A 24,438-nucleotide genomic window follows, 5' to 3' on the forward strand; every position below is an offset into this window, starting at 1 on the left:
AGTTTGACTTAAGGTCATTGCACACTAAGTCCAAAATTTTTGAATGTGTTTGTTTTTGTTTTGTTTCTTTAGTATTCGTAGTGTGTAAACGTGACTGACACAACGTGAGGTTGTATTTATTTTTTAACCTGCAAAAATTCTGGGCGAGAATTCTGGACTCAGTGTGCAAAGACCTTTATTCTACGTAATTAGGTGGCTAGTAGCTATTAGCCTTGAAAGTTTTAGTAATCCATTTCTTGATAATATAATGACTATTTTGCATACTTACAAAACAGTGGCGGCTACTGGTCTGTCAAATAGGGGAAGCTCATTTTCAGCCTACATCATAAAATTGTCTATTTATTTATTCACAAGAATGTGCCTTATTGTCATAAGTAAGTCACAATGCAAACAATCGTAAAAAAAAAAAAAAGCTTTAGTTTTATTATGCAAAATATGATGTATTTTTTCTTTTAGTCAGATGCTACTATATAGTATAAATATTTTGCAATTTAAATAAGGTTATTATGGAGATTTATTTATTTATTTATTTATAAAGTATTTTAATAGAAATATAAGGTTTCATTATGTTATGTTAAAATTTTTCAAGATTACTATATATATATATATATATATATATATATATATATATATATTAATTTATAGTCATCCTCCATGTTAATATTTAATGTAGTAATCTATATATATATATATTGATTACTACATTAAATATTAACATGAATGAATGAATGAACGATCTAAAAAAAATATTAAACTCTGTAAAAGTGAAACAAGGAATGTGGTGTATAATTGTGTGAAATGTATGATGAAAATCAAGCAATTTCGCCAAGCAAATATAAAGAAATAGGTTGCAGCAGTTTTTATTTCGACTGAACTTGAGAAATCCGCGATGGGACTGTGCGCGAATAGCTTCAGCGATTCCTTATAGTACAAAATCGCTGTCAGTCAAAAGGAGATGCAATCTTTCGACAGACCCTCCAATCATCACGCAGAAGCTCGGAGTCCAGGCCAGCCCACTCCTCATTTGCTCCTCATTCACCCCCAGAGACGCTGAGCGTCCGTGGGCGGGACATAATCGCAGCGTTTATCCAATGACCGTCTAGTTTCAAAGCACTGAAAAAAAACGTTCAAAGCAGCCGCATTGAAGTCAATGGACGCTGGGCTTCAACGGGGAAATGCACTGTGACGCTACGGGAATGTATGAGAAGAAAATCAAGTCAGCCGACCTGCTATATCTAACTGATTCTGAACGAACTCGTCTTTGAGATGAACGTTTTCTAACGCATTTTTAGTCAATAAAATGTTAATACAATAGTACATAATTTGACCATTAATTTTGTGACATTATAGGGGAAGCTGAGCTTCCCTTGCAGTCTTAAAGAAATCGCCACTGTTACAAAAATGTAACAATCTTTTGTATTTTAAAGTTTATCTAGTATCCACTTTTGCTTATTCTATGTAATTCAGTAGTTACACTGTAAAAAACAATTTGTTGAGTCAACTTAAAATAATTTGTAACCTGGCTGCCTTAACATTTTAAGTTCAGTCAACTCAAAAAAAGTTTATTCAACTTGAAATGTTAAATTATACTAAGTGACAACTTAGATATTTGAGTTGAATCAACTTAAAATTTTAAGGCAGCTGTGTTACTTACCCATCTGTTAAGTTTAGCAAACAAAAATATCTAAGTTGTTAGTACAACTTAACATTTCAAGTTGACTGAACTTAAAATTTTAAGGCAGCAGGGTAACAAATTATTTTAAGATGACTCAACAAATTGTGTTTTTTTTTTTTTTTTTACAGTGTTAGTTATTAGCCTTGAACCTCTTAGTAATCAATTTCTCAATAATCTGATGATTGTTTTGCATACTTACAAAAATGTTTTAACAATCTTTTAACTTTTTAATTAATTTAGTATTTAGTTTGACTTATTCAACGTAATTAAGTAGCTATTAGCAAGAGTGGTGAGTAGCTGTTAGCCTTGAACATGTTATTAATTCAACGATTATTGCATACTTACAAAAATGTATCAACAATGTTTTATTTTTTCAAAGTTTATCTAGTGTTCGGTTTGACTTACTGCTAGTAGTAGCTATTAACAAGAGTAGCTAGTAGTTATTAGCCTTGAACCTCTTAGTAATCAATTTCTCAATAATCTGATTATTTTGCATACTTACAAAAATGTATCAACAATCTTTTATTTTTAATCTTTTATTTTTTAAATGTGTATCAAGTATTCCGTTTGACTTATTCTACATAATTAAGTAGCTACACTGTAAAAAATAAAAAACACAATTTGTTGAGTCAGCTTAAAATAATTTGTTACCCTGCTGCCTTAAAATTTTAAGTTCAGTCAACTAAAAAGTTTATTCAACTTGAAATGTTAAGTTGTACTAAGTAACAACTTAGATATTTGTGCTTGCTAAACTTAACAGATGGGTAAGTAACCCAGCTGCCTTAAAATTTTAAGTTGATTCAACTCAAATATCTAAGTTGTCACTTAGTATAATTTAACACTTCAAGTTGAATAAACTTTTTTTGAGTTGACTGAACTTAAAATCTTAAGGCAGCCAGGTTACAAATTACTTTAAGTTGACTCAACAAATTGTTTTTTACAGTGTAGTAGCTATTAGCCTCGAACGTGTTAGCAATACATTTGTCAATAATATTATGACTATTTTACAAATGTATCAACAATATTTAACTAGTATTTGATTTACCAGCTATAGTATTTATTAGCTAGCATATTCTGAGCCACTACAGTGCCCAATCTAAACTGCAAAATAATGAAACAGGTTTTCCAAACACTCAAACAACTAAATGTAGTATGTAATCATGTAAATAAACATTCTGTATGATGCAAACATATGTAGCCAACTTTACAGTGCATATGTTTAGCCGTCAAGAATTCCATCAAATGATGTTCAGTGTGTAAAAATAGACACTTCAGATTTGTTTCGGTTGGTAGAAGTTTTCTTGAATACGCTGATGCGAACGCTTAGTCTGACAAAAATAACCAACATCTTCCTCTGAAGAGATTGAGAGCTTTTTCATTAAACATGTTTTCAATTTCTAGCAAGTAGATACTCTATTTACATCTTTTTTCGTTGTGGCATGCCCCGGGCAGAATTTCTCTAAAACAGGTTGTGTGTTTAATGAGCAAATACCTGAGGGCACGTCCACACTAACGATGGGTATTTTGACCTGTTTGAGAGTCACCAGCATCCCAGCGTAGGGCTCTTTAACCTCCTTGAGGTCGGTTTCTGGTCCCAGGATGGCGTCGATCACCAGATTGTAGGCATCATTTAACAGCTGGACCTGGTTGTGGGGTCAGACGGGATCCGATTAGGATTGACAGATGTCCAGAAGAGTGAACATCACATTGACATCTCTCTGCCGGTGGGCTGAGCTTCATTATTCAAGATTGACACTTACCTCCGTAGGAAGATAGGACAGGAACGGGATGTCCATTTTCTCACATTGAACAGTGAAGTCCTGGTGCAAACTCTGAGGAGAACGCTTGGGATAGAAAATGGTGGGCTCGTATTCCTAGATTAAAGAAACATGAGGAAGATGATAAACACAGTACTAATTTTTTACCACGTCTCCGTTTATTTTTTTCCCCCCAGTCTCAGACTATGAAAAATATTGTATGTTGAAAAATATCAAGTCATTTTTTTGTAAAAAAACAGACATGAAATGTGTTCCATGATTGCCATACATGAACCAGACAGTTCATGCTTAGTCTCCATAAAAACTTTTGTTTTTTAAAGCAATATTTTGTCCCTCTGTGGACATGCAGGGAAATTTTGGACTTCATAAATTACATAACATAATTACCTCATAATTTAATTTAAGAAGAGCATCAGAAGTGATAAATGTGGACTGAAATTTATGGTTTTAAACACCTCATTTGCTCAGGATACAGGATAAGGTCCATACGGTCTGGATAAGTTGCCGGGTAAGTTCATTACAATCCTGCAGTTAAACTTAATGTATTTCTTACATAACGTTGGTACGGACACAAGAATCCATGCAGATGTACGACGGGAATGTATAAAACAGCTGCCATCATGTGATGACCCTCTATTGTTCGCTTCTTTTTTTTTTCCTCTCCGAGTTTTTTATTCGTTCCAAGAATCTCGTATTGTAAACTGGCCAAACTTCACTCCATCAGAACGGACAAAAGGATAACTTTAACAGAGCGTATGTTTATTAGACGAATAGTGATGCTTCATAAATCTAGCATCACAGAGCAGCATGGTGGATCAATTTTTTATTTTATTTTTGTTGTCTTCTGCTTTATTTATTTACTTTTTTATGCGTGCAGTCAGAAAATGGACATGTTGTAAGCCGAATTTGAATGCCAAAATAATATTCGCTGACTGTTAGGCACAGTTTTTTATATTTATGTTTGGAAAAAAAAAATAAAGATAATTGCAACTTTTTATCTAACAATATTGTCTTTTTCTGGCCATATAAACTTGAAACTGTGAGATATACAGACTTGTCAGAACTCAGAAAAAGTCGGAATTGTGAGTTAATATCTGTGTTTATTTGTAATACAAAAAGAAAATTATAAAGGACTTTTTATCTCACAATTCAGACTTATATAATTTTATTCCAAGGAGAAAACAGCCTATCGGCCACCAGACGTCAATATAAGCCAGGTTGGTGTTGGACCCCAAAGTCGGATAGACGTTGCATTTTGGTTGAGAATGAAAATCGGGCTGATGTCAGTATTTGATGGCAATTTTGATGTTGGCTTAACGTTAGATTTTCGCAACACAACACAACGTCGAAAAATATCGACGCCAGTTGACGTTCATATTGGACATCAAATTAACATTGACATTGGAGGTTGAACTGACATCGAATTTTGGACACCTGACATCACTACCAAAGTTTTAACCAAATATTAATGTCTTATGATGTTGTGTGGCTGCTGGGAGGCTTCCATAAAAAAATTGATGCAATATTTCTGTCTATAAAGATAAAAGTCAACATAAAAAGCATTTGCACACACATTTGACTTTTGTAATGTGCCATATTTTTGGATTTTGGATTTTGAAAAGTGGTTACAACAATAAAAACTAGTTTTAGAGGCCAAGCAAGCTCTTATGTTTTGATGAATAATTACAATAAAATTACAAATTTATACCACTGGCCTGACTAGCAGTTGAAAAAAAAATCCTTAGTGCTGAGCCCTGAATGTGTAATGAATCATTAACATTAAAGGAGAGATAGTTAACCAAAAATGAAAATTACTCCATGACTTACTCACCCTCAAGCCATTTTAGGTGTATATGACTTTCTTCTTTCAGATGAATACAATCAGAGTTACATTAAAAAATGTCCTGGATCTTCCAAGCTTTATAATTGCAGGGCTGTTAAAGTCCAAAAAAGTGCATCAATTGATCAGTCTGAAGTGAAGCGATGTGTTTTTGTAGGAAAAATATCCATATTTTCAACGTTATAAACCGTAATCTCTTGCTTTCCACTAACTGTCAGATGACAGAGGACGTAGGCGAACGTGAAAGCGAAGTGGAGAGAACAAAACAATACACCAGTCACAAATTAGAAGTAAAAAAACAAGGATTTGTAAAAATTGAGGATTTCGATATAAGCCAAGAGGATGCTGGTTTTTCTTTGTTTGCGCGAGACTAGTATACTCTCACCGGAGCTTACGCTAGGCCTGCGTCCTGCGTCATCCACTGGAACGCCACTCTCTTGTGAAAGCTAAAGATTATGGTTTATGAAATATGGATATTTTTCTTATAAAAACACATCGATTCACTTCAGAAGGCCTTTATTAACCTCCTGGAGCAATGTGGAGTACTTTTTATGATATATGCATGCACTTTATTTGGATTCAAAATCTCAACACCCATTGACTGCCATTACAAAGCATTTTTAAATATAACTCCAATTGTATTTGTCTGAAAGAAAAAAGTCATATACACCTAGGATGGCTGGGTACACTATCCCTTTAAGAAAGTAAATAGGCCCGATTATGATTTCACATTGACTTTAAACAACAATACAGCACCCCGTTGGTATCCATTCTTTCTTTGTGCCTTTCGGCACAGTGCTATGTACTTACAAACATGCGCAGATGGCGGGCACACACCAGACCGATGGAGCCATTCTGCTCAGGACCACAAACAACCAGCAGGGTGGGCTGCTTTTTACTCAGGGAGCTTAAAGGAAAAGCCTGGAAAGAGACAGAGGGAAAGAGAGACGTCTCATTTCGGTACTATCTGCATTTGGAGAGGTATTGTTCATCACAATGACCCAGCAACAGTTGCAACAATAGTAAAAAGCCGTAGAGACACTGCCACAGGATGCGGCCTTAAAATAACACTTTCTGACAGCTTTCTAAACTGGACAGGCGCTGTTCGAATTTTCCAAAGCGTGTGCGCACTCACAAAACTAAGTCTTTAAAGGTGTGGCGTGTAATTTCTGTTACTAAACAGAACAGAATTGTTTTCAAATAGGTTTCCGTCTGCTATTGGCCAGCCATACAGATAGCCACGCCCTAAAAACGTGACATCGGTTAAGCTGTTGCTATGCCTAGCTGGTTGGGAAATATAAACAAACAGCAATGTTTTGACAGAACCACAGAAAGGTGTTTGCACTCTTCTTTGTAAATGTCTTATAGTCTTCTTAAAAGCATTTTAAACTGAACTTGGAATCGTATTTGTTACTCATCTACCTGATGAGTATCTTGCCATAAAAATGACGTTATGAACAGACTAATGAAGTAAAAACAGCAGTTAAGGTAATGCGCATGTTATATTCATCCCCAATTAACCACCGCTGAAATATGGACCGTGGGCGTAATTGCAGACTTCCGAGAAAGAGAGGAAACCAGACGCTAATGAAGGTAATGGCACTTTGGAGAAAAATTATCAGCTGACATGGATGTTCCATTAGCGAGCTGATGAAGTTTAGATTACATTATCATCGCCGGTTGTCTTAGTCACAGCGCTGGATGAACAGGAGTTGAACGCATATCTGACTGTGGAAAATGAAAGTCTGTCTCCATCTGTTGTCATTTTAAAGGGAATCCGAGTAGGAAATTTTCCTATTGGCCAAAAGTGAGCTTGTCAATATAGTTGATAATAGTGGGCAGTGAAAGCAGCAAAGCCGTTAACGACATTTTCAGAGATGTGACTATAGCTAAATTGCTTTTCAGAATCATTAAAAGTGGATTTTGAAGAGGTTTCTATATGATTGGGGAGGGGCTAATAACTAAGTACTTGATGATGTCATCAGAAAGAATACTCGTTTGAGAGGCGGAGCAAGCTGTTTACATTAAGAAAGTAAATAGACTCAGTCGTGTTGACTTTTCATATTGGCCACTGCCAATATATACACAGATACGGTGCAGTGAGTATTTAAGTAGCTTATATAAATATAGATGCAAGCAGCGATTACCAGGGTTTAAGCGCTTTAAGGCATTTAAACACATATGAAAAAAGACATTATGCAGTAAGGCTTTTTTTGCAAATACAGGTAATTTAACATTAAAATATTATGTTTTGCAACGTTTATGACTGTTATAGTGCCAACTATGATCCAATCTCTTTAAAACTTTGCATGCTTGTTTAGAATCACCTGTCGCATGTGCACACCAGGTTTTGTGAAGTTTTGAGTTTTTCTTTTGGCTTTATAGGATTTTGGGTAAATTTAGACAGGCCCCTTTTCTAAACGACTCCATTATAGCTTCCCAAAGGGTAAACTTTAACATTTTTTGGATAATTATTGACCTAGAAAGTCCAAAGAATTGTACTGCAGTGTTTTTTTTTTTTTTTTTGAGATTGAGTGAAAAACCTAGGACTAGTTCACAAAAGTAGGTTTTTTTACATCTTCTCAATCATTTAACAAATTATTTGATTAACAGCAGTGGTTCTAGAGGCAAAGTTGTCTCGAATGAGGATTTCTGTCTTATGATACGAATATTGCATATATGTGCAAAAAACGCATAATATGCCATTGTTTACGCCATTAAATAAACAATGATATTGCCCCCCCAGTGGTGGATTTCTTTCAAATTTCTCACAGACCTTTGGGCCTGTGAGTCGAACAGGCCCACCAATTTTCGTTCCAATCGGCCTTGTCTACTAGGTGCTCAAACTTCATCAACCAATGGCAGCCATGAGATACGCAAATGTCCTTATAGACACTTGTGGCACTCTGGACCAAGACCGTGCACAGCAATTTTCATGTTGATAGGACAAATGGTTGTACCAGTATAGCCATTTTTTAGGTTTTTTCCCTCTTATAGCGCCACCAAGTGGCCAAGCTCTGTGACTTTTGTCCTGCGGCCTCAGATTGAGCTCTTATATAAGTGTTCTGAGTTTGGTGGAGATATCTCATTCCGTTCAGGAGTTACAGACATTTTCTAAAAGTGACCCTGTCCCTTTTGAACGTTTTGGCGTCCCTTTGCGACGGTGAGTCGAAAGTTAGACTTTTTTTCTATAATTATTGACATGTGCTCTCCAGAGAATCTTTCTGCACTGGCTTGGTTCCGATCGAGGGAAAACCTGGGACTAGCTTGCAAAAGTATGTCTTGCAAAAAATCCAAAATACCCTAAAATTTTGCCAGGCTCACAATCGAATATGAGACATGTGTTTTGTCCACCGTGAGCAAAAGAATCCAACGAATTAAGACACTTGAGCCTGTGACTGACTGACAGTTATGAGTGATTTCGTACTTTTGATCCCTGTTGCGCCTCCGTCAAGCCGAATGTGTCAAGCCTTGGTCACATTGTAAGCGGTGTGAGTACTACCATCCCTCCAAGTTTCAAGTCTCTACGTCTTACGGTTTGGTATGCATGATCAGTTTTACGTGGAGATCGCTGATCCATGACCATTCTAACAATTACAATAGGGTTTCAGTGCTACGCGCTTGAACCCTTAATAATCCGTAGCAGATCTATACAGGTGGAGCTGGGGAGGTGGAAGGTTCCAGAGGTAATCTGAGTAAATGCCAACAAGCCATTTAAATATAAAGCAGCAAGCTCATTGGCGGCGTATGCAACATGAACCAATCAGCTTGTACCAAGTGGTTTAACACTGTAAACATCATCAGTCTGCGTTAATGACACCAGCTTGCGCCATCTAGAGTTTCATAACAGAACTTGGCATTTCTATCCAGAACAATTCCTGAAAGTTCAACCATGTGATGTTGATGATCAGTTGTGTTGTATGAAATAATATCCATGCTCTTTGTCTCTGTTTAGTTTCTTTTTCTCTGGAAAATGGCATGGAATGAAGTGTTCCTGGGAGCCGCAGCCAGTGGATGCATTGTTCATTTCTTTTACAGGTCTGCTGCAGCTGTGCTGGAATCCTCCGTTGTGTCAAGTCCTGCCAGGACTCTGGAGACCGACGCTCTGATCTGCTCCTGTTCGGAGCCACTGAAGCCCTAGATTTCGCTTCCACGCTTCCAGCAAATGAGCTCTCTAGAGAAGGTCTAGACTAATTGCTCTTGCACTTTTTTTACCCTCAACCTGACACACATTAACACCCGAGCTGTGTTTAATTTAGAACTGAATTGAGAATGCCTTTTGAATTTAAATTAAATGGAGGAATTTAAGCAAGCAGATTTAAACTACAATGAAATGTCATGTAGTTATAAAAGGACTAAGGATAAACTGAATTATATTTATCAACACACAGCGTGTTTAAACTGGACAGTGTAGTTTGTCTGTCTACATTTACTTAATGTGAAACTGTTGCATGTATAATGTCAAGCGGGTTTTGGAGTAATTAGATTTCACAGTGGACGAGGCTCCTGAGAGTGGTACAGTATTAAAGAAAACAAAATAAAAACGTAATTAAAAAAAGTTAATTAAAATAAAAACTACATAACTGGACCAAAAAATAAAAATAAAATAAAACAGTCAAATGGTACTTTGACAGCCCTAAAATACTAAAACTTCATAAAATTCTTAATTAAAAAAAAAAAAAAAATATATATATATATATAAGAAAACAATGAAACAAAGAGGGAAAATTAAAAAATAAAATGGTAAAGTAAATTAAAAATGGAGAACTATAAAGCGGGGACAGAGAAATTTTCATCAATCATTAGATCCGTCTATAACGGGGGCTAATTCTAACAAATTCTAAAAAAATAAATAAATAAATAATAATCTAAAAAAATAAATAAATAAATAAATAAAAAACCTACGATTAAACTAAACCAAAGGTAGATTCATCTACACTGGGGGAGTAATTCCAAAAAATTCTAAAAAATAAAATGAATAAAGCTAAACTAAAACAAAAATAGATCCGTCTATATCGGGGGAAAAATTCTAAAACATTCTAAAAATAAAATGAAATAAAACAATGATACATCTATATTGGGGGGATAACTCTAAAAATTCTACAAAAAATCTACATTGAGGGAATAATTCTAACAAAAAATAATAATAATATTTAATAAAAATAATTGAATTAATAAATTAATAAAAAAATGAATGAATGAATAAAAAATAAATGAACACAATGACAGATCCATCTATACTGGTGGAATAATGAAAAAAAATCTAAAAAATAAAATAAAATAAATAAAACTAAACGAAAACAACGATAGATCCGTCTACATCAGGGGGCTAATTCTGTAAAATTCTAAAATAAATAAATAAAATAAAATAACATAATGACAGATCCATCTACATTGGGGGGATAATTCTAAAAAAATCTGAAAAAACAAACAAAAAACACTAAATGAAACAATAATAGATCAGTCTACGTCGGAGAGATAATCCTGTAAAATTCTAAAAATAAAAAAATAAATAAAATAAACTAACACAATGACAGATCCATCTACACTGGGGGAATAATAAATAAAAATGTAAAAAATAAAATAAAAATGAATGAGAGGTACATCTACATTGGAAGAATATTTTAAAAATATTTACAAATAAAAAAATATAACAAATAAACTAAAACAACAATATAAGGAAAATTAAAAATAAAATTAAAATGAAAAGTAAATAAAAAATGCCGTACTATAAAATGAACACAAAGAGAAATCATGTGGGGTTTTTTTTTTTTCATTCTCAAAATAAAATTATTTTTAAATAATACCAGTTATTAATAAAACACATTAACTTTGGCAGTCCTTAAAACACTAGAAAAAAACAAAACTAAACCTAAAACTGAAATAAAATGAGCAATGATAGAATGAAAACTAAAATAGAAATAAAAAACTAAATGAAAAGTTTCAAACTTTCTTGTCAAAGTCATAGTTAGGACATGGTTTAACCCAAACCCTAATCACACTTAAAAGAAAATATCTACCATTTTAGAATTAAAATGTAATCATGGGAAAATACAAAAAGAAATCAGAAAGAGATCACAGACAGTGTTGTACGAGAGGTAACGTCAGTCTGAATTTTTCACTTGAAAACACAAAGAACGATTCATGAACCATGGTGATAAAAATAACTTCCTGATATCCAAAGCAGGGAATGATCACAGACATCAGCCTTGATGTAGCTCAACACCAAAGCACTTATCCCCCCGATGTAGACAGATGACGTTGTTTTTGGCATCCACTGGGGTGGATAGTTTGGTTGTGAAATCACAATGTGGTAAAATACAACCAAGATTTTGTCCCCCCTTGGGCACACACATAACTGAGCTGATGTAATGCTTGTCTCAGAGCTACCGGGCGGCGTGTTTTCTTTAGCTGCAATTTATGGCGACCTCACAGAGGTCACGGCGCAGGAAGTTTTGTTGACGCTAACCGTGGCGGCTGCTGGTGACCGGGAGCCTTGGAGGGGCGGAAGGTTCAGTCTGTAAAACGCTTCTTAACAGGGGTTGAAAATTCACACAAGCCAAATCAGGAAACAATTTCGGGCTTTAACCGACTCTCAGGTAGGTCAAGAGGAGCCCTGCGCTGCCTGTCAGCCTGACTGAATCCAGATGGAATGGTGACCGCAGCAGTCTGGTTTGGGTTGGCCTGGCTCTATCGCAGCCCTCAGGCCGCCCTGAGACGTAAGGCCCCGAGACCATCTGACTGCAGGCCAGCCACAGACGAGAGACTTTCCACACCTTCGATGACGGTGCATTGGATTTGTCACAAGGGATTTTTAAGCGCAAAGTGAGATTTTGGAGGTGAATGAACCCGAATGGTGTTGATTCTAGCACTCAAAGCAAGATATGACATGACCCCTTAAAAATAAGCTAAATCACCTCTTTGTAACCCTTTTGTATGGAAACCTATTTCTGCCTTTGAATAAAAAATGCTACTGTATTTCTCATAATTGCGGGTTTGACAAATTTAGTTTCCCATAATTGTAACTTTAAATGTTCCTATGTGACTTCATGTTTCACCTCATAATTTTAAGTATGACTTTCTGCGACTCAAGATTGTGACATTTCCTGTAATTATGACAATTTCACATTATTACAAATTTATATCTCAGAAATTGTGACTACATCTCACAAAGCGACTTCATATTTCGCAACTGCAACTTTTTGTCTCAGAACTGCAACTGTTTCTCAGAATTTAGACTTTTTGCGACTTAATTGCGACTTTTCTTATAATTGCAAATTTGTATTTCAGAAATTCTGACTATAACTTTTTTCCTCAGAACTGCAACTATTTCACATAATCGTCAGTTTTTTTGCGACATTTCTTAAAATTGCTCATTTATCTCACAATGTAACAATGTTTCGCTATTGCAACTTTCTTCCTCAGAACTGCAACTATTTCACAAAGTCGTCACTTTTTGACGACATTTCTTAAAATTGCAAATATTCGCATATTTGACTATTACTAATTTTTCTTCAGAACTGCAACTATTTCACATAATTCTCACTTTTTTGTGACATTTCTTGAAATTGCAAATTTATATTTCAGAAATTCTGACTATATCTCACAATGTAACTATATTTGCATATTTTGCAATTACGACTATTTTCCTCAGAACGCAGCTATTTCACATAATTGCATATTTCACATAAACATTTCTACTATATTCACATATTTAGTGATTATGACTTTTTTATGTAATCATTACTTTTTGGCGACATTTGAAATTGCAAATTTATATTTCAGAAATTCTGACTATATGTCACAATGTGACTATATTTTTTCGCTATTACAATTTTTTTCCTCAGAACTGGAACTATTTCACAAAATCGTCACTTTTTGGCAACATTTCTTAAAATTACAAATATTCGCATATTTCACAATTACTAATTTTTCCTCAGAACTGCAACTATTTCACATAATTGCATATTTCATATAAACATTTATTGTAATTGCAAATGTATATTTCAGTAATTCTGACTATATATCAGTGAATATATTCGCATATTTAGTGATTACGACTTTCTTAAACTATTTTAGGTAATCATCACTTTTTTTGTGACATTTGCAATTGCAAATTTATATTTCAGAAAGTCTGACTATATCTCACAATGTAACTTCATGTTTCGCAATTACGACGTTTTTCCTCAGAACTACAAGTATTTTACATAATTGTCACTTTTTTTGTGACGTTTCTTGAAATTGCACATTTATTTTTCAGAAATTCTGACCATATCTCACAATGTGACTATTTACATATTTCTCTATTACAACTTTTTTCCTCAGAACTGGAACTATTTCACATAAACATTTCTTGTAATTGCAAATTTATATTTCAGTAATTCTGACTATATCTCAATGTGAATATATTTGCATATTTAGTGATTACGACTATTTTACGTAAATCACTTTTTTTGCAACATTTACAATTGCAGATTTATATTTCAGAAAGTTCACAATTACGACCTTTTTCCTCAGAACTTCAGCTATTTCACATAATCACATTTTTTTGCAACATTTCTTGAAATTGCTAGTTTATATTTCAGAAATTCTGACTATATCTCACAATGCGACTTTATTTTTCGTTATTGCAAATTTTTTCCTCAGAGCTGCAACTATTTCACAAAATCATCACTTTTTGGCAACATTTCTTGAAATTGCAAATATTTGCATATTTCACAGTAATGACTGTTTTCCCCAGAATTGCAACTATTTCACATAATTCTCACTTTTTTGTGACATTTCTTAAAATTGCAAATTTAGATTTAAGAATTTTTGACTATATCTCACAATGCGACTTTGTTTCACACTTACGACTTTTTTCCTCAGAACTGCAACTATTTCACATAATCGTCAGTTTTTATGTAACATTTCTTAAAATTGCAAATTCATATTTCAGAAATTTTGACTATATCTCACAATGTGACTATATTCGCATATTTCACCATTACGACTTTCACAGAACTGCAACTATTTAATTTTCTTGAAATTGCAAATATTCATCTATTTTGCTTTTTTTGAATTTTTTCCTCAGAACCGCAGTGTGACTTCATGTTTCGCAATTACGATTTTTCTTCTCAAAACCGCAACTATTTCACGTAATCGTCACTTTTTTGCAACATTTCGTAAAACAGTAAATTTATTTGCAGCACTGCAGTTATTTACAGTACGCAATCATCACTTTTTTTTCAACATTTTTTGAAATTGCTAATTTATATTTTGGAAATTCCGACTATATCTTACCACGTGATTTCATATTTCGCTTTTACGACTTTTTTCAGATTTTCTTCGGAACTATTTCACACAATTGTCACTTTTTTTGCAACATTTCTTGAAACTGCAAATTTAGATATCTTAGAAATTGTGACTTTATATCCCACAGTGTGACTTCATATGTCACAATTCAGACTTTTGCAACTAATTGTCATAATTATGACTTTCTGTAAAATAATAGTGACATTTCGTAGCATTGTCATTATTTCTTGTAATTGCAAATCTATATTTCAGAGATGGTGGCTTTATACAGTATCTCACAATGTGACTTAATATTTCACAACTGCAACTGTTTCTCATAATTGTGATGTTTCGTAACATATAATAAGGGTAATATAAGTTTGTATCTCGGAAGTCGTAACTATATCACCTAACTACAACTTTAAATCACACGTCATTTTATTTCTTATAATTGTGCATTTGTCTTGTAATTGTGGCTTTATATCTGACAGTTATAACTTCATGTTTAACAGACAGATACAAAATCTTTTTTTCGGTTGTTGTTGTTGTTGTTGTTGTCTGTGTTGAAGCAAAAGTGCCAGATTGCTGTTCTGGATCATTCTTTAACCCCTTTTCATGAGAAAACCCCTAGAGCAGCAGATGCGGTCAAACCCTCTACAGAAACAGCGAGATCAAAGATTTCCCGCTGTTTTCATCATCAAATGCAGCAGGGCCTCGTCTCTTAAGAGGATTGGTTGAAGTTCGGCAAATGCCGACAGATGCTGAGAGTGGCAAATGCTTGTGTACAGTAAATACAAGATTAGATTCAGGATTCACACGTGTTAATTGCCAATTCGTGCTCACGATTAGTGTAATTCGTGTTCGTGCGTCGGACAAACCTTTGTGATGGCAATAGCACAAGCGTGGCCCCATATTTCAATCAGCTGCTGCTGTCCAAAGCGATAGTCCCTCAGGAGCTCCGTCTCAACAGTCGCCACCTCCGTTTTACTATAAAAGACAGACAAAGAGACAAATCGCATTGACACAAAGCTCATGACACGCATGGTATTAGCTTACCAGTGGGGACGATAAATAAATCATGCTTTGTTTCGGCATGAATGCTAACAAGTGCCAAGATGGAAACGGCGGGGGTTTGATCACATGGAAACCAAGGACTGCAATACAGCACCTGACATTTATGTGTTTATTCTGAGCACATTGTATTAGACATGCCATCCATTCCAGGCATCATGTCTCGCCGCCTAATGCCTGTTTAGCCACACTCAAAGCTTATGTTACTGGGAGTTAATGTGGGCTACAGGGAGCACAACGTAACTGTAAAATACAGGCCCTTACTTCATGACTTAAACACGGGGGAGGCTTGTAATAACCTACTGTACGCTCATAACATCAGAGCCCTCTGCTGGAAGTATATATAACTACTCTCAGGATGCTAAAACTAAATTACAATCCTAATTTTAAGATGAATGCATAATAAATGAACTAAATTAACCTAGATGCAAATAAAAATAGCACATAATAATATAAAAGCTAATTCACAATATTAATACTTTAATAGTGCTGTAATATAGAATAAGTTTAGTAGAGTATAATAGTATTACAATGTTTTTTGGATACCTTTCTGTCTTTTGTAACTTGTTGATTTATTGTTGCATTTCAGCCCGAGGCATTTTTCCAGTATGTTTCCAAGACAACAGGTTTGCTTGTGTTTTCTTTGTTGTCTCTTATTGCTTCAGGCACCAGAAGAACAGAACAAAGAACTGTTTATGAAAATGATTATACATTATTGAGTTCTCTCAACTGTACGCACGAAGTTCCCTGGCTGAATGCGGCATTTTCCATTTCAATAAAAAGCAATTTTCTGTCACTATCTGGTTCTCACTATCGCATCAGAAAAACAAATAAGTTTACTAACAAAAAATAATGAGCTTGTCCTTTGCACGTACTGCATGTTTTTTAAATTTGATGTAGATAGATAGACAGACAGACATCAGCCATATTTTTGGCACTGGTCAACAGGTCACCAAGCGGTTACTCAGTTCTGATCATTGCCGTAACCCTCAACGTGGGGTACTCCAGCTTTCTGGCATTTACCGTCTCCAATAGAGCTCCACAGCCGTCAAGCCGAGTTTGCAGGGGGAGATTTCCTGGCGTACTGTGACACAGTGATATTTGCAAAGTTCAGCCGAGTCTAGCGCTTTTGATATTTCCGTTCCCATCGACCTATTCAGGGTAGTCCTGACAACCATATATTTCCGAAGTTCTCTGAAAGGGTCCAGGCACAAGATAAATTACAGACATCTCAAACCTCAAGAAACTGTTTTTGGACCTCAACAAAATCTTGCTTCACTTAATATCTCTCAAGAATTAAAACAATGCATCCCTGAATCTTAAGTTAGGCTTCTTTGTAGTGGATCAACTGCAATGGGGGAATCTCACCAGCAGGGGACAGCGTGGCTCAGACTGTTCTCCCAGCATCCAGATCACCCATCAGCCCAAATGAAATTATATTATTAGGCCACTTAATATATATCAGCTCATCTACAGTCTTAAAAATAAAGACTGTGACACCATAGAAGAACCATTTTTGGTTCCACAAATAATCTTTCAGTTAATTGTCCTTCATGTTTTTCTTAGTGTGAAGAACATTTAAAAAATCTAAAAAGCTTTTTTCCCAATATAGGCTAAAGAATCTTTTATGTAATGGAAAGGTTTGACACCCTTAAAGGGGTCATCGGATGCCCATTTTCCACAAGTTGATATGATTCTTTAGGGTCTTAATGAAAAGTCTATAATATACTTTGGTTAAAAATTCTCAATGGTTGTGTAAAACACCCTTTATACCGTGTCAAAATCAGCTTTGCAAAATCATCTCATTCTGGTTGACGCTGCTTTAAATGCAAATGAGCTCTGCTCGCCCCGCCCCTCTCTTCTCTCTGTGGAGTGACGAGCCTGTTTACTTTAGCCGTGTTTAGCCGCTAAACTTGCTAACTAGCACTTTATTAGGAAAGGCGATCGCAAAGATTCATAAAAAAAACCCTTATACTCACTTCTGCTATAAGTGAAGCTGGATCATGAATGATTTGCGCGAACATAGACGGATATATGTAGATCAGGAGGCACATTCCCTTCACAATCAAATGTAATCTACTGCATCTTCAGCGGCTCAGATGTCGGGAGTACATAACGACCAATATGTTCATTATTACATCCAGCAACACAGCATCTCAATCGCGCAATCGGAGATATTCTTGTCTAACTTACATCCCTGCTCCGCCATCGAAACAAAAGACGGTAGACTGTTACAGCTGATCTGAGGTAAGACGCTCATGTCAATCAACTATCGTGGGAGCGGCCTCTGTGGGTGTGACGCCACAACGACAGGCATCTGAGAATGGCTCGATCTGAAAAAGGGGATATTATTTTTACAGATTAATTAAAAACCACTGCATGGATTTTGATCATTATAGGGTAGATTTGTACATACACTGCCAACACACATTAATGTTCAAACAGCATGTAAAAGTGAACTTGCAGTAGGTTACGTTTGTTTGTGAAGAGAATGCACCTCCCGATCTATATATATTCGTCTATGTTTGCACGAATCATTCGTGATCCAGCTTCACTTACAGCAGAAGTGAGTATAAGGTTTTTTTTTTATTAATCTTTGCGATCGCCTTCCCTAATAATGTGCTAGTTAGCAAGTTTAGCGGCTAAAGTAAACAGGCTCGTCTCTCCACAGAGAGAAGAGAGGGGCGGGGCGAGCAGAGCTCATTTGCATTTAAAGCAGCCTCGACCAGAATGAGATGATTTTTGCAGAGCTGATTTTGGCAAGGTAAAAAGAGTGTTGTTTTACACAACCATTGAGAATTTTTAACCAAAGTATATTATAGACTTTTCATTAAGACCCTAAAGAATCATATCAACTTATGGAAAATGGGCATCCGATGATCCCTTTAAGGGTCTATAAAAGATAAGGTTCTAAAAGGGGGTTTTCACAAACAATAGAAGAACCATTTTTGGTTCCCCAAAGAACCTTTCAGTAAACAGTTCTTAAAGGAACCACTTTTCCTGCTTTTTGGCGTGTTTGCACCGTAGGAACTAGGAACATATTTAGTTCTAAGAACTCCGTTTGGGGAACTAAATTAGCTCCTACCTCAGAGTAGGATCTAAAACAATTCTATAGGAACTACCAGTGACATACTGTACACTGATTGGCCAAACACATGTGAAACACCAGACAACCAGCATTACATGCTTTTTTAAAAAGAAAAGCTGTGTAAAAATATTCACTCCATTTACTCCTGTTGTCTGCAGAATTGTGTTCTTTTCTCAACCTCAATTATATGTAACACTGCAACATGTCAGAGGAGATTTAGTCAGATTTAATGCTTTTTTAATCATGTAAATTGTGTTTACATTCCCTTTATCACGAAACCCACGACACGCAACAGCTCAGATCACGGTGTTCTCCATTCACCGGTTGTTGACGTTTCTAAATGCCGCAAATAAACACGTCACTGTTGGCCGCTTCAGAGTTCCTGCTGCTGGTGCGAATGCAACCAGGAAAATGGGGTGAAAACTGGTTCTCTAGGAACCACCCTGCTGGCTAGTTACTAGAACTAAGCGGTGAAAAAGCACCTATAGAAGAACCATTTTTGGTTCCCCAAAGAACCTTTCCAAGAACAGTTCTTAAAAGAACCATTTTTGCTTAGTGTAAAGAACATTTTAATAATCTAAAGAACCTTTTAACACTGTAAAGAAGCTTTACTGGAATGGAAAGTTTCCCTGGATGTGAAAGGTTCTTCATGGAACCACTGATTTCAGTAAAGAACCTAAAATGGGGTTTTGACAAACAATGCCAAAGAAAAAAAACAAAAGAACCTTTCAGTGAACATCACTTTTTTTAAAAATGTGAAACATTTTAATAATCTAAAGAACCTTTTTCCACTGTAAAGAAGCTTTACTGGAATGGATGATAAAGGTTCTTCAATGCCAATAAAGAACCTTTATTTTTAAGAGCATAAGGAAGCCCTGAAAATGACAACAGGTTTGCGTTAGCATCTCCCCCAGCATTGCTATTCCACAGAGCGAGGGCTAATTGTTGTTGATCATCCTTACGGCAAATACACACATGAATGCACAGTCAAATGAACAACAGTATCAGCCCGGGCACCCGCCCCGAGAGTCTTCCTAATTTCCCCAAGAGGAGCCACGCTATCTGTGAGTCGCGAATAGTGCTGATCAGCTGTAATAACAACTCGCCTAATGAGGTTGTTTACCTCCAATCTGCTAGCTTGCTTAACACGCAGCAGTGTTGAAATGGTTTTGCATGTTTGCAAGGAGATACATGAATGCTTCTGTTAAGCATATAGCACAACATGGGGGATCTCGATATCCTTTTGGTAACGTTTTCCCTCTTTTTCTTCATTTTCAACCACTGTAATTACCTCAGCACACCACGAGACAACTAAATAACCACCTCTCTCAGTTAAATCAGCGGGCTTGTTTTAGGGGACCAGCCACTTCTGACAAGAATCCGGTTTACAACCCAATGTTCTCAGTGAGGACCGATTTAACAAAGGAAATGAGTGGGTGAAAACGATATAAAGGAAAAGTAATGACTACGGAGAACAGGAGAGTACACTGCTATTTGCATAACTGCCAAACTTAGCGCACGGCCCCTCCGGGCTCCCAATAATGTGATAGACGGAGGGGTTATAGGCGGGGGGTGGATAGCCTTTTCGGCGCGGCTGACATCTGCTAATTTATTCGGTACAAAATCATTTTCACACAGTGTCGCATGCACTCTTTAATGACAGATGATGGATATGCGCCCTGGTGTAAATGCCGCTATGAGCATTTGCTTGCAATTTAATATAACATTTGAAAAAAATAGAGGGTCACTCCACAATTAGATTTTTTTAAATGAAACAAATAAATCATACATGAAACCTACTATGTTACATTAATTAACAATCTGCGATCCCAAATATAAAACGACTCTTAAGGTTGATCCCATACAGCAAGTATAGATTGAAGTTTCAACTGTCTTGAATGATTCATGGAAAGGGAAGTGAGAAACAACATCTAATGATGCTGAAGATCCAGGAGCTGAACTCTCGTGTTACTCTTAAAGCAATTAAAAACTTCTAAAAGGTTGACGTTCAAGCCCTTGCTGATTCCTCCCTAATGAGTGTTGCGACTTCCTGCTCGTTAATGACATAAAAGCCAGTCTGAGGCACTGGAGTGGAGGAATGGTCATCAGGGACAAGCGGACAGCTTGCTCTGGGACGAAGTCCACATAAGGGATGGAGTGGCGCTATTCGACCCAGACTAATGCTGGACCCCTCCAATTAAATCTGCTGAAATATCACAAATGGTTTGGAAGTAATGGGAAAAACAAAATAGTCCTTGGAGATGGTTAAAAAGTTTAGGGCGATGAATCAAAAGAACATTTTTTAATCAAAAAGTATCAGAGCAGTGAGGAAAAGGTGAGCTCAAAAGAGCAGATATGGTGAGCGGTGATGACACCCAGCGTAACTGTGTCTGAGTCAGCGGACACGTCGCTTTCCAAAGGTAATTTCGGAGCCAAAGAACAGTGGGATAAAGCTGACACCAGCGTTCTGGAACAACTTCACAGTTCTTGGCAGCGAGGAGCCTGGATTGCCTGACATATGTTTAGAGAGAAGATGAAATATGCATCAAACGTGACACTCTTATGCTAAGATTAGCCTGCGTTTGACATTAATCGAGCAGGGAGATGATATTTGACGATGACAGAGAACATATTTAACATGTCTCCTGTTAACATGGTATGTCCTTCCTGAGCCTATCCATGTTTCGACGAACTATGTATGAAAGAGATAAACAAATACTGGAACATGCCGTCCACTCTTCACATTTTTCCATGTTGCTTTCCATTTTTCCACTCTTTATAAACACACCATATTTCAGGCTCACTTTTATTCACCTCTGCCCTTATACCCACCCTGACCTTTCCAAACACATTTCCAGACCATAAATGTTAAGTACAAATAGCAAAAAATACAACAGACTGTGCAGTAGAAAAGATAAATAACCATTTTAGCCCTGAGGGAGCTCTATTACGCGCATTGGCTGCACAGTAAGATAACGGCTCGATGCAGAATTGCTGGATATGAATAACAAAACTAGCCCAATGGCCAGTCGAAACTAGCCGAATGACCCTGAATTATCAAAACTCAAAACATTTTAAAATATTTATATTTATTAATAAATATAAATATTTAAAATACATATTTTTACAATCGTTGTTGTGCAGTGAAAGTCACTGTATAGGCCAGTGGTCTCAAACTCAATTCCTGGAGAGCCACGGCTTTCGCTCTAAGACTAATCAAACACACCTGATCCAGCTAATCGAGGTCTTCAGGATTGCTAGAAACTTCCAAATAGGTGTGAATTAGAGCTGGTTGGAACTAAATTCTGCAGCCCTCCAGGAGTTGAGTTTGAGACCGCTGGTATAGGCTATAAAACCACACTGCAAAAAATGATTTTCTTCCTTAGTCTTTTTGTCTTGTTTTCTAGTATAAATATCTAAAAATTCTTAAATCAGGATGCATTTACTGGACTGAAGATATTATGTCTTGTTTTCTAAAAAAAATGACCCAAATTGTGTTAAAAAAAAGAAAAAATATCTGCCAATGGGGCAAGAAAAATAATCTTGTTTAGCCCTTGATGTAAGATTATTTGTCTTACCCCACTGGCAGATATTTTTGCTTGTTTTAAGCAAAAACTAACAAAATGTGAATATTTTTTTTAGAAAACAAGACATAATCTTAAGTCATTTTACTTGTCAAGTAAATGCATCCTGATTCAAGAATTCTTAGATATTTATACTACAAAACAATAATTCTAAATATTTTTTTGGAGTGCAGTCAGTGAGGAGGGTTTTCTACCTGTGACCCTTCCCCATAAAAATTCCCTAATTCTCCCTAAAGATCCTAATATGGACCACAAAACCAGTCATGAGGGACAATTTTTCAAAACTGAGATTTATACATTATCTGAAAGCTGAATAAATGTATCAATTTATCAATATTTGGCTGAGACACAACTGTTTGAAAATCTGGAATCTGAGGGTGCAAAAAAATCAAAATATTGAGAAAATCGCCATAACCTTTTGCTGCATTAGCTATATGAACACACAAAAAAGTCATGTACATGATTCGGATATGTTAAAGGGTCACCAAAAAAAAAAAAAGTTTGCATTTGGGATCGTTTGAAGCTGCATTTAAACTGCATTTTGGAAGTTCAAAATCGGGGCACCATATCAGTCCATTATATGGAGCAAAAACCTGAAATGTTTTCCTCAAAAAAACATAATTTCCTATGACTGAAGAAAGAAAGACATGAACATCTTGGATGACAAGGGGGTGAGTAAATTATAAGTGAATCTTTGTTTTGGAAGTGGACTTCTCCTTTAATACGCGTTTAAATTAAAACATAACATGTTTTAATTTTTTTGTTTAAACATTCTTTTCATTAACCAAAAACAGCGATTTTAGAACAAAATGGACCAAAACCAAAAAATGACAAAATATTTACTGAATTCTAAGGATGTGTTTGTCAAAAGACAAAAACTATGACTGAAACAAACTGAAAATGCTCTTCAAGAAGCTCTTCATTTATATCAGTGTTCAAGAAGATTGTTGGAAGAGCAGATGGTTACAGCAGGTCTAGAAGGGCGTCATTATGTTGGCACGGTGCATCGGAAAAACCGCTTTCAGAGATTAAGATCCAAAGTGCTGGATTTATGGCAGCGGTGCTTGGACTGGTGACAGAAAGACCAAAACGACAATGATTTGACAGGAATTACAGGACTAATGCTCCTTAATACAGGAGAATCATGATAAACAGTTCTTGCCAGTAATGTAATAACATCCATATTGTAGGTATCATCCTCCTTTACTTCTGCGTAATCAAATGCTTACCTCGCCTTTGGTCCAAGACCAACTCTTTGACCCATGATTCCTCCATCATTATGCATTTCAACTGTCCGCTGGGGTGTAAGGGATCCAGAAGAGCAGACACACCTGAAAATGGTATCAGGCCTCGGCCCAGCTGGCCAACTCACTGCTCAATGACTTTCATCTGGCCAGATGAACCGGTAAACAACAGCAGGCTACATCGGAGCTTAAATCGTTTTTTTGAAAGCATGAAAGCAACGAGCTACTTTAATGCCTTTGAAAGGATCACGTTTCGGCAATTTCTCTGGGAAAAATCGATAAACGGGTCATGGGCATCGTCTCAAGTCCTATCGCTGACCCATAAACTCATCTTCGGATGGGCTTGTTAACTCGATTTTGAAACCCATTGCTGAGGCGGCTCAACTTCCCCTCCGAAATGACAACAATACATCAACCGTTCCACTTTTGGAGCTCTGGGAATCTGGCGGAGAGCGTGCAAGCGCACGGACCTCTTCATGAACGGGCCTGTTCAGCAGCCAGTCAGCTCCGGGACGGCTGCCCGTCACCATGGCAGCATTTTTTGGTGACACGGAGGCTTGATTTTGATGGACTGCATTTGGCACCAGGGAGCGACTTCGGGAGAACTTCATTTGGAGGCTCTACTCAAGCACCAGTCGTAAAATCTGATCTCGCGTGATAATGATACTTCCATCGAGGGATGTTGCATTTTAACACGGGCCGTTTAGTTCAGGCGGACCAGACAATGAAGTACCGAGCAGCAGTTGGGCCTGCCAAAGATGGAGAGACCACGAAATGTGATTAGCAACCACAATTCATGGCTTAAATCCATTAGTTCCCTTCAGCAGCATTACATCAAAGTGGAACTTTTTCGACGGTCATGTGCTTATGTAATTATGGCCTCTG

General features: G+C 36.4%; 1 protein-coding gene across 1 annotated transcript in view; it reads right to left on the reverse strand.

Annotated features, from left to right (window-relative positions):
* The window catches only part of yjefn3 (YjeF N-terminal domain containing 3), a 46,636-nt gene that overhangs the window by 786 nt on the left and 21,412 nt on the right, over positions 1 to 24,438 (reverse strand). Inside the window, exons 2-5 of the mRNA XM_051095293.1 lie at positions 15,445 to 15,553; positions 6,104 to 6,214; positions 3,436 to 3,549; positions 3,168 to 3,318 (exon numbers count right to left, since the gene is read on the reverse strand). Coding sequence (XP_050951250.1) covers positions 3,168 to 3,318; positions 3,436 to 3,549; positions 6,104 to 6,214; positions 15,445 to 15,553 — 485 coding nt within the window. The remainder of the gene's footprint in view (positions 1 to 3,167; positions 3,319 to 3,435; positions 3,550 to 6,103; positions 6,215 to 15,444; positions 15,554 to 24,438) is intronic.

Source organism: Labeo rohita, chromosome 22, assembly GCF_022985175.1.
Source record: "Labeo rohita strain BAU-BD-2019 chromosome 22, IGBB_LRoh.1.0, whole genome shotgun sequence".
NCBI classification, from domain to species: Eukaryota; Metazoa; Chordata; class Actinopteri; order Cypriniformes; family Cyprinidae; genus Labeo; species Labeo rohita.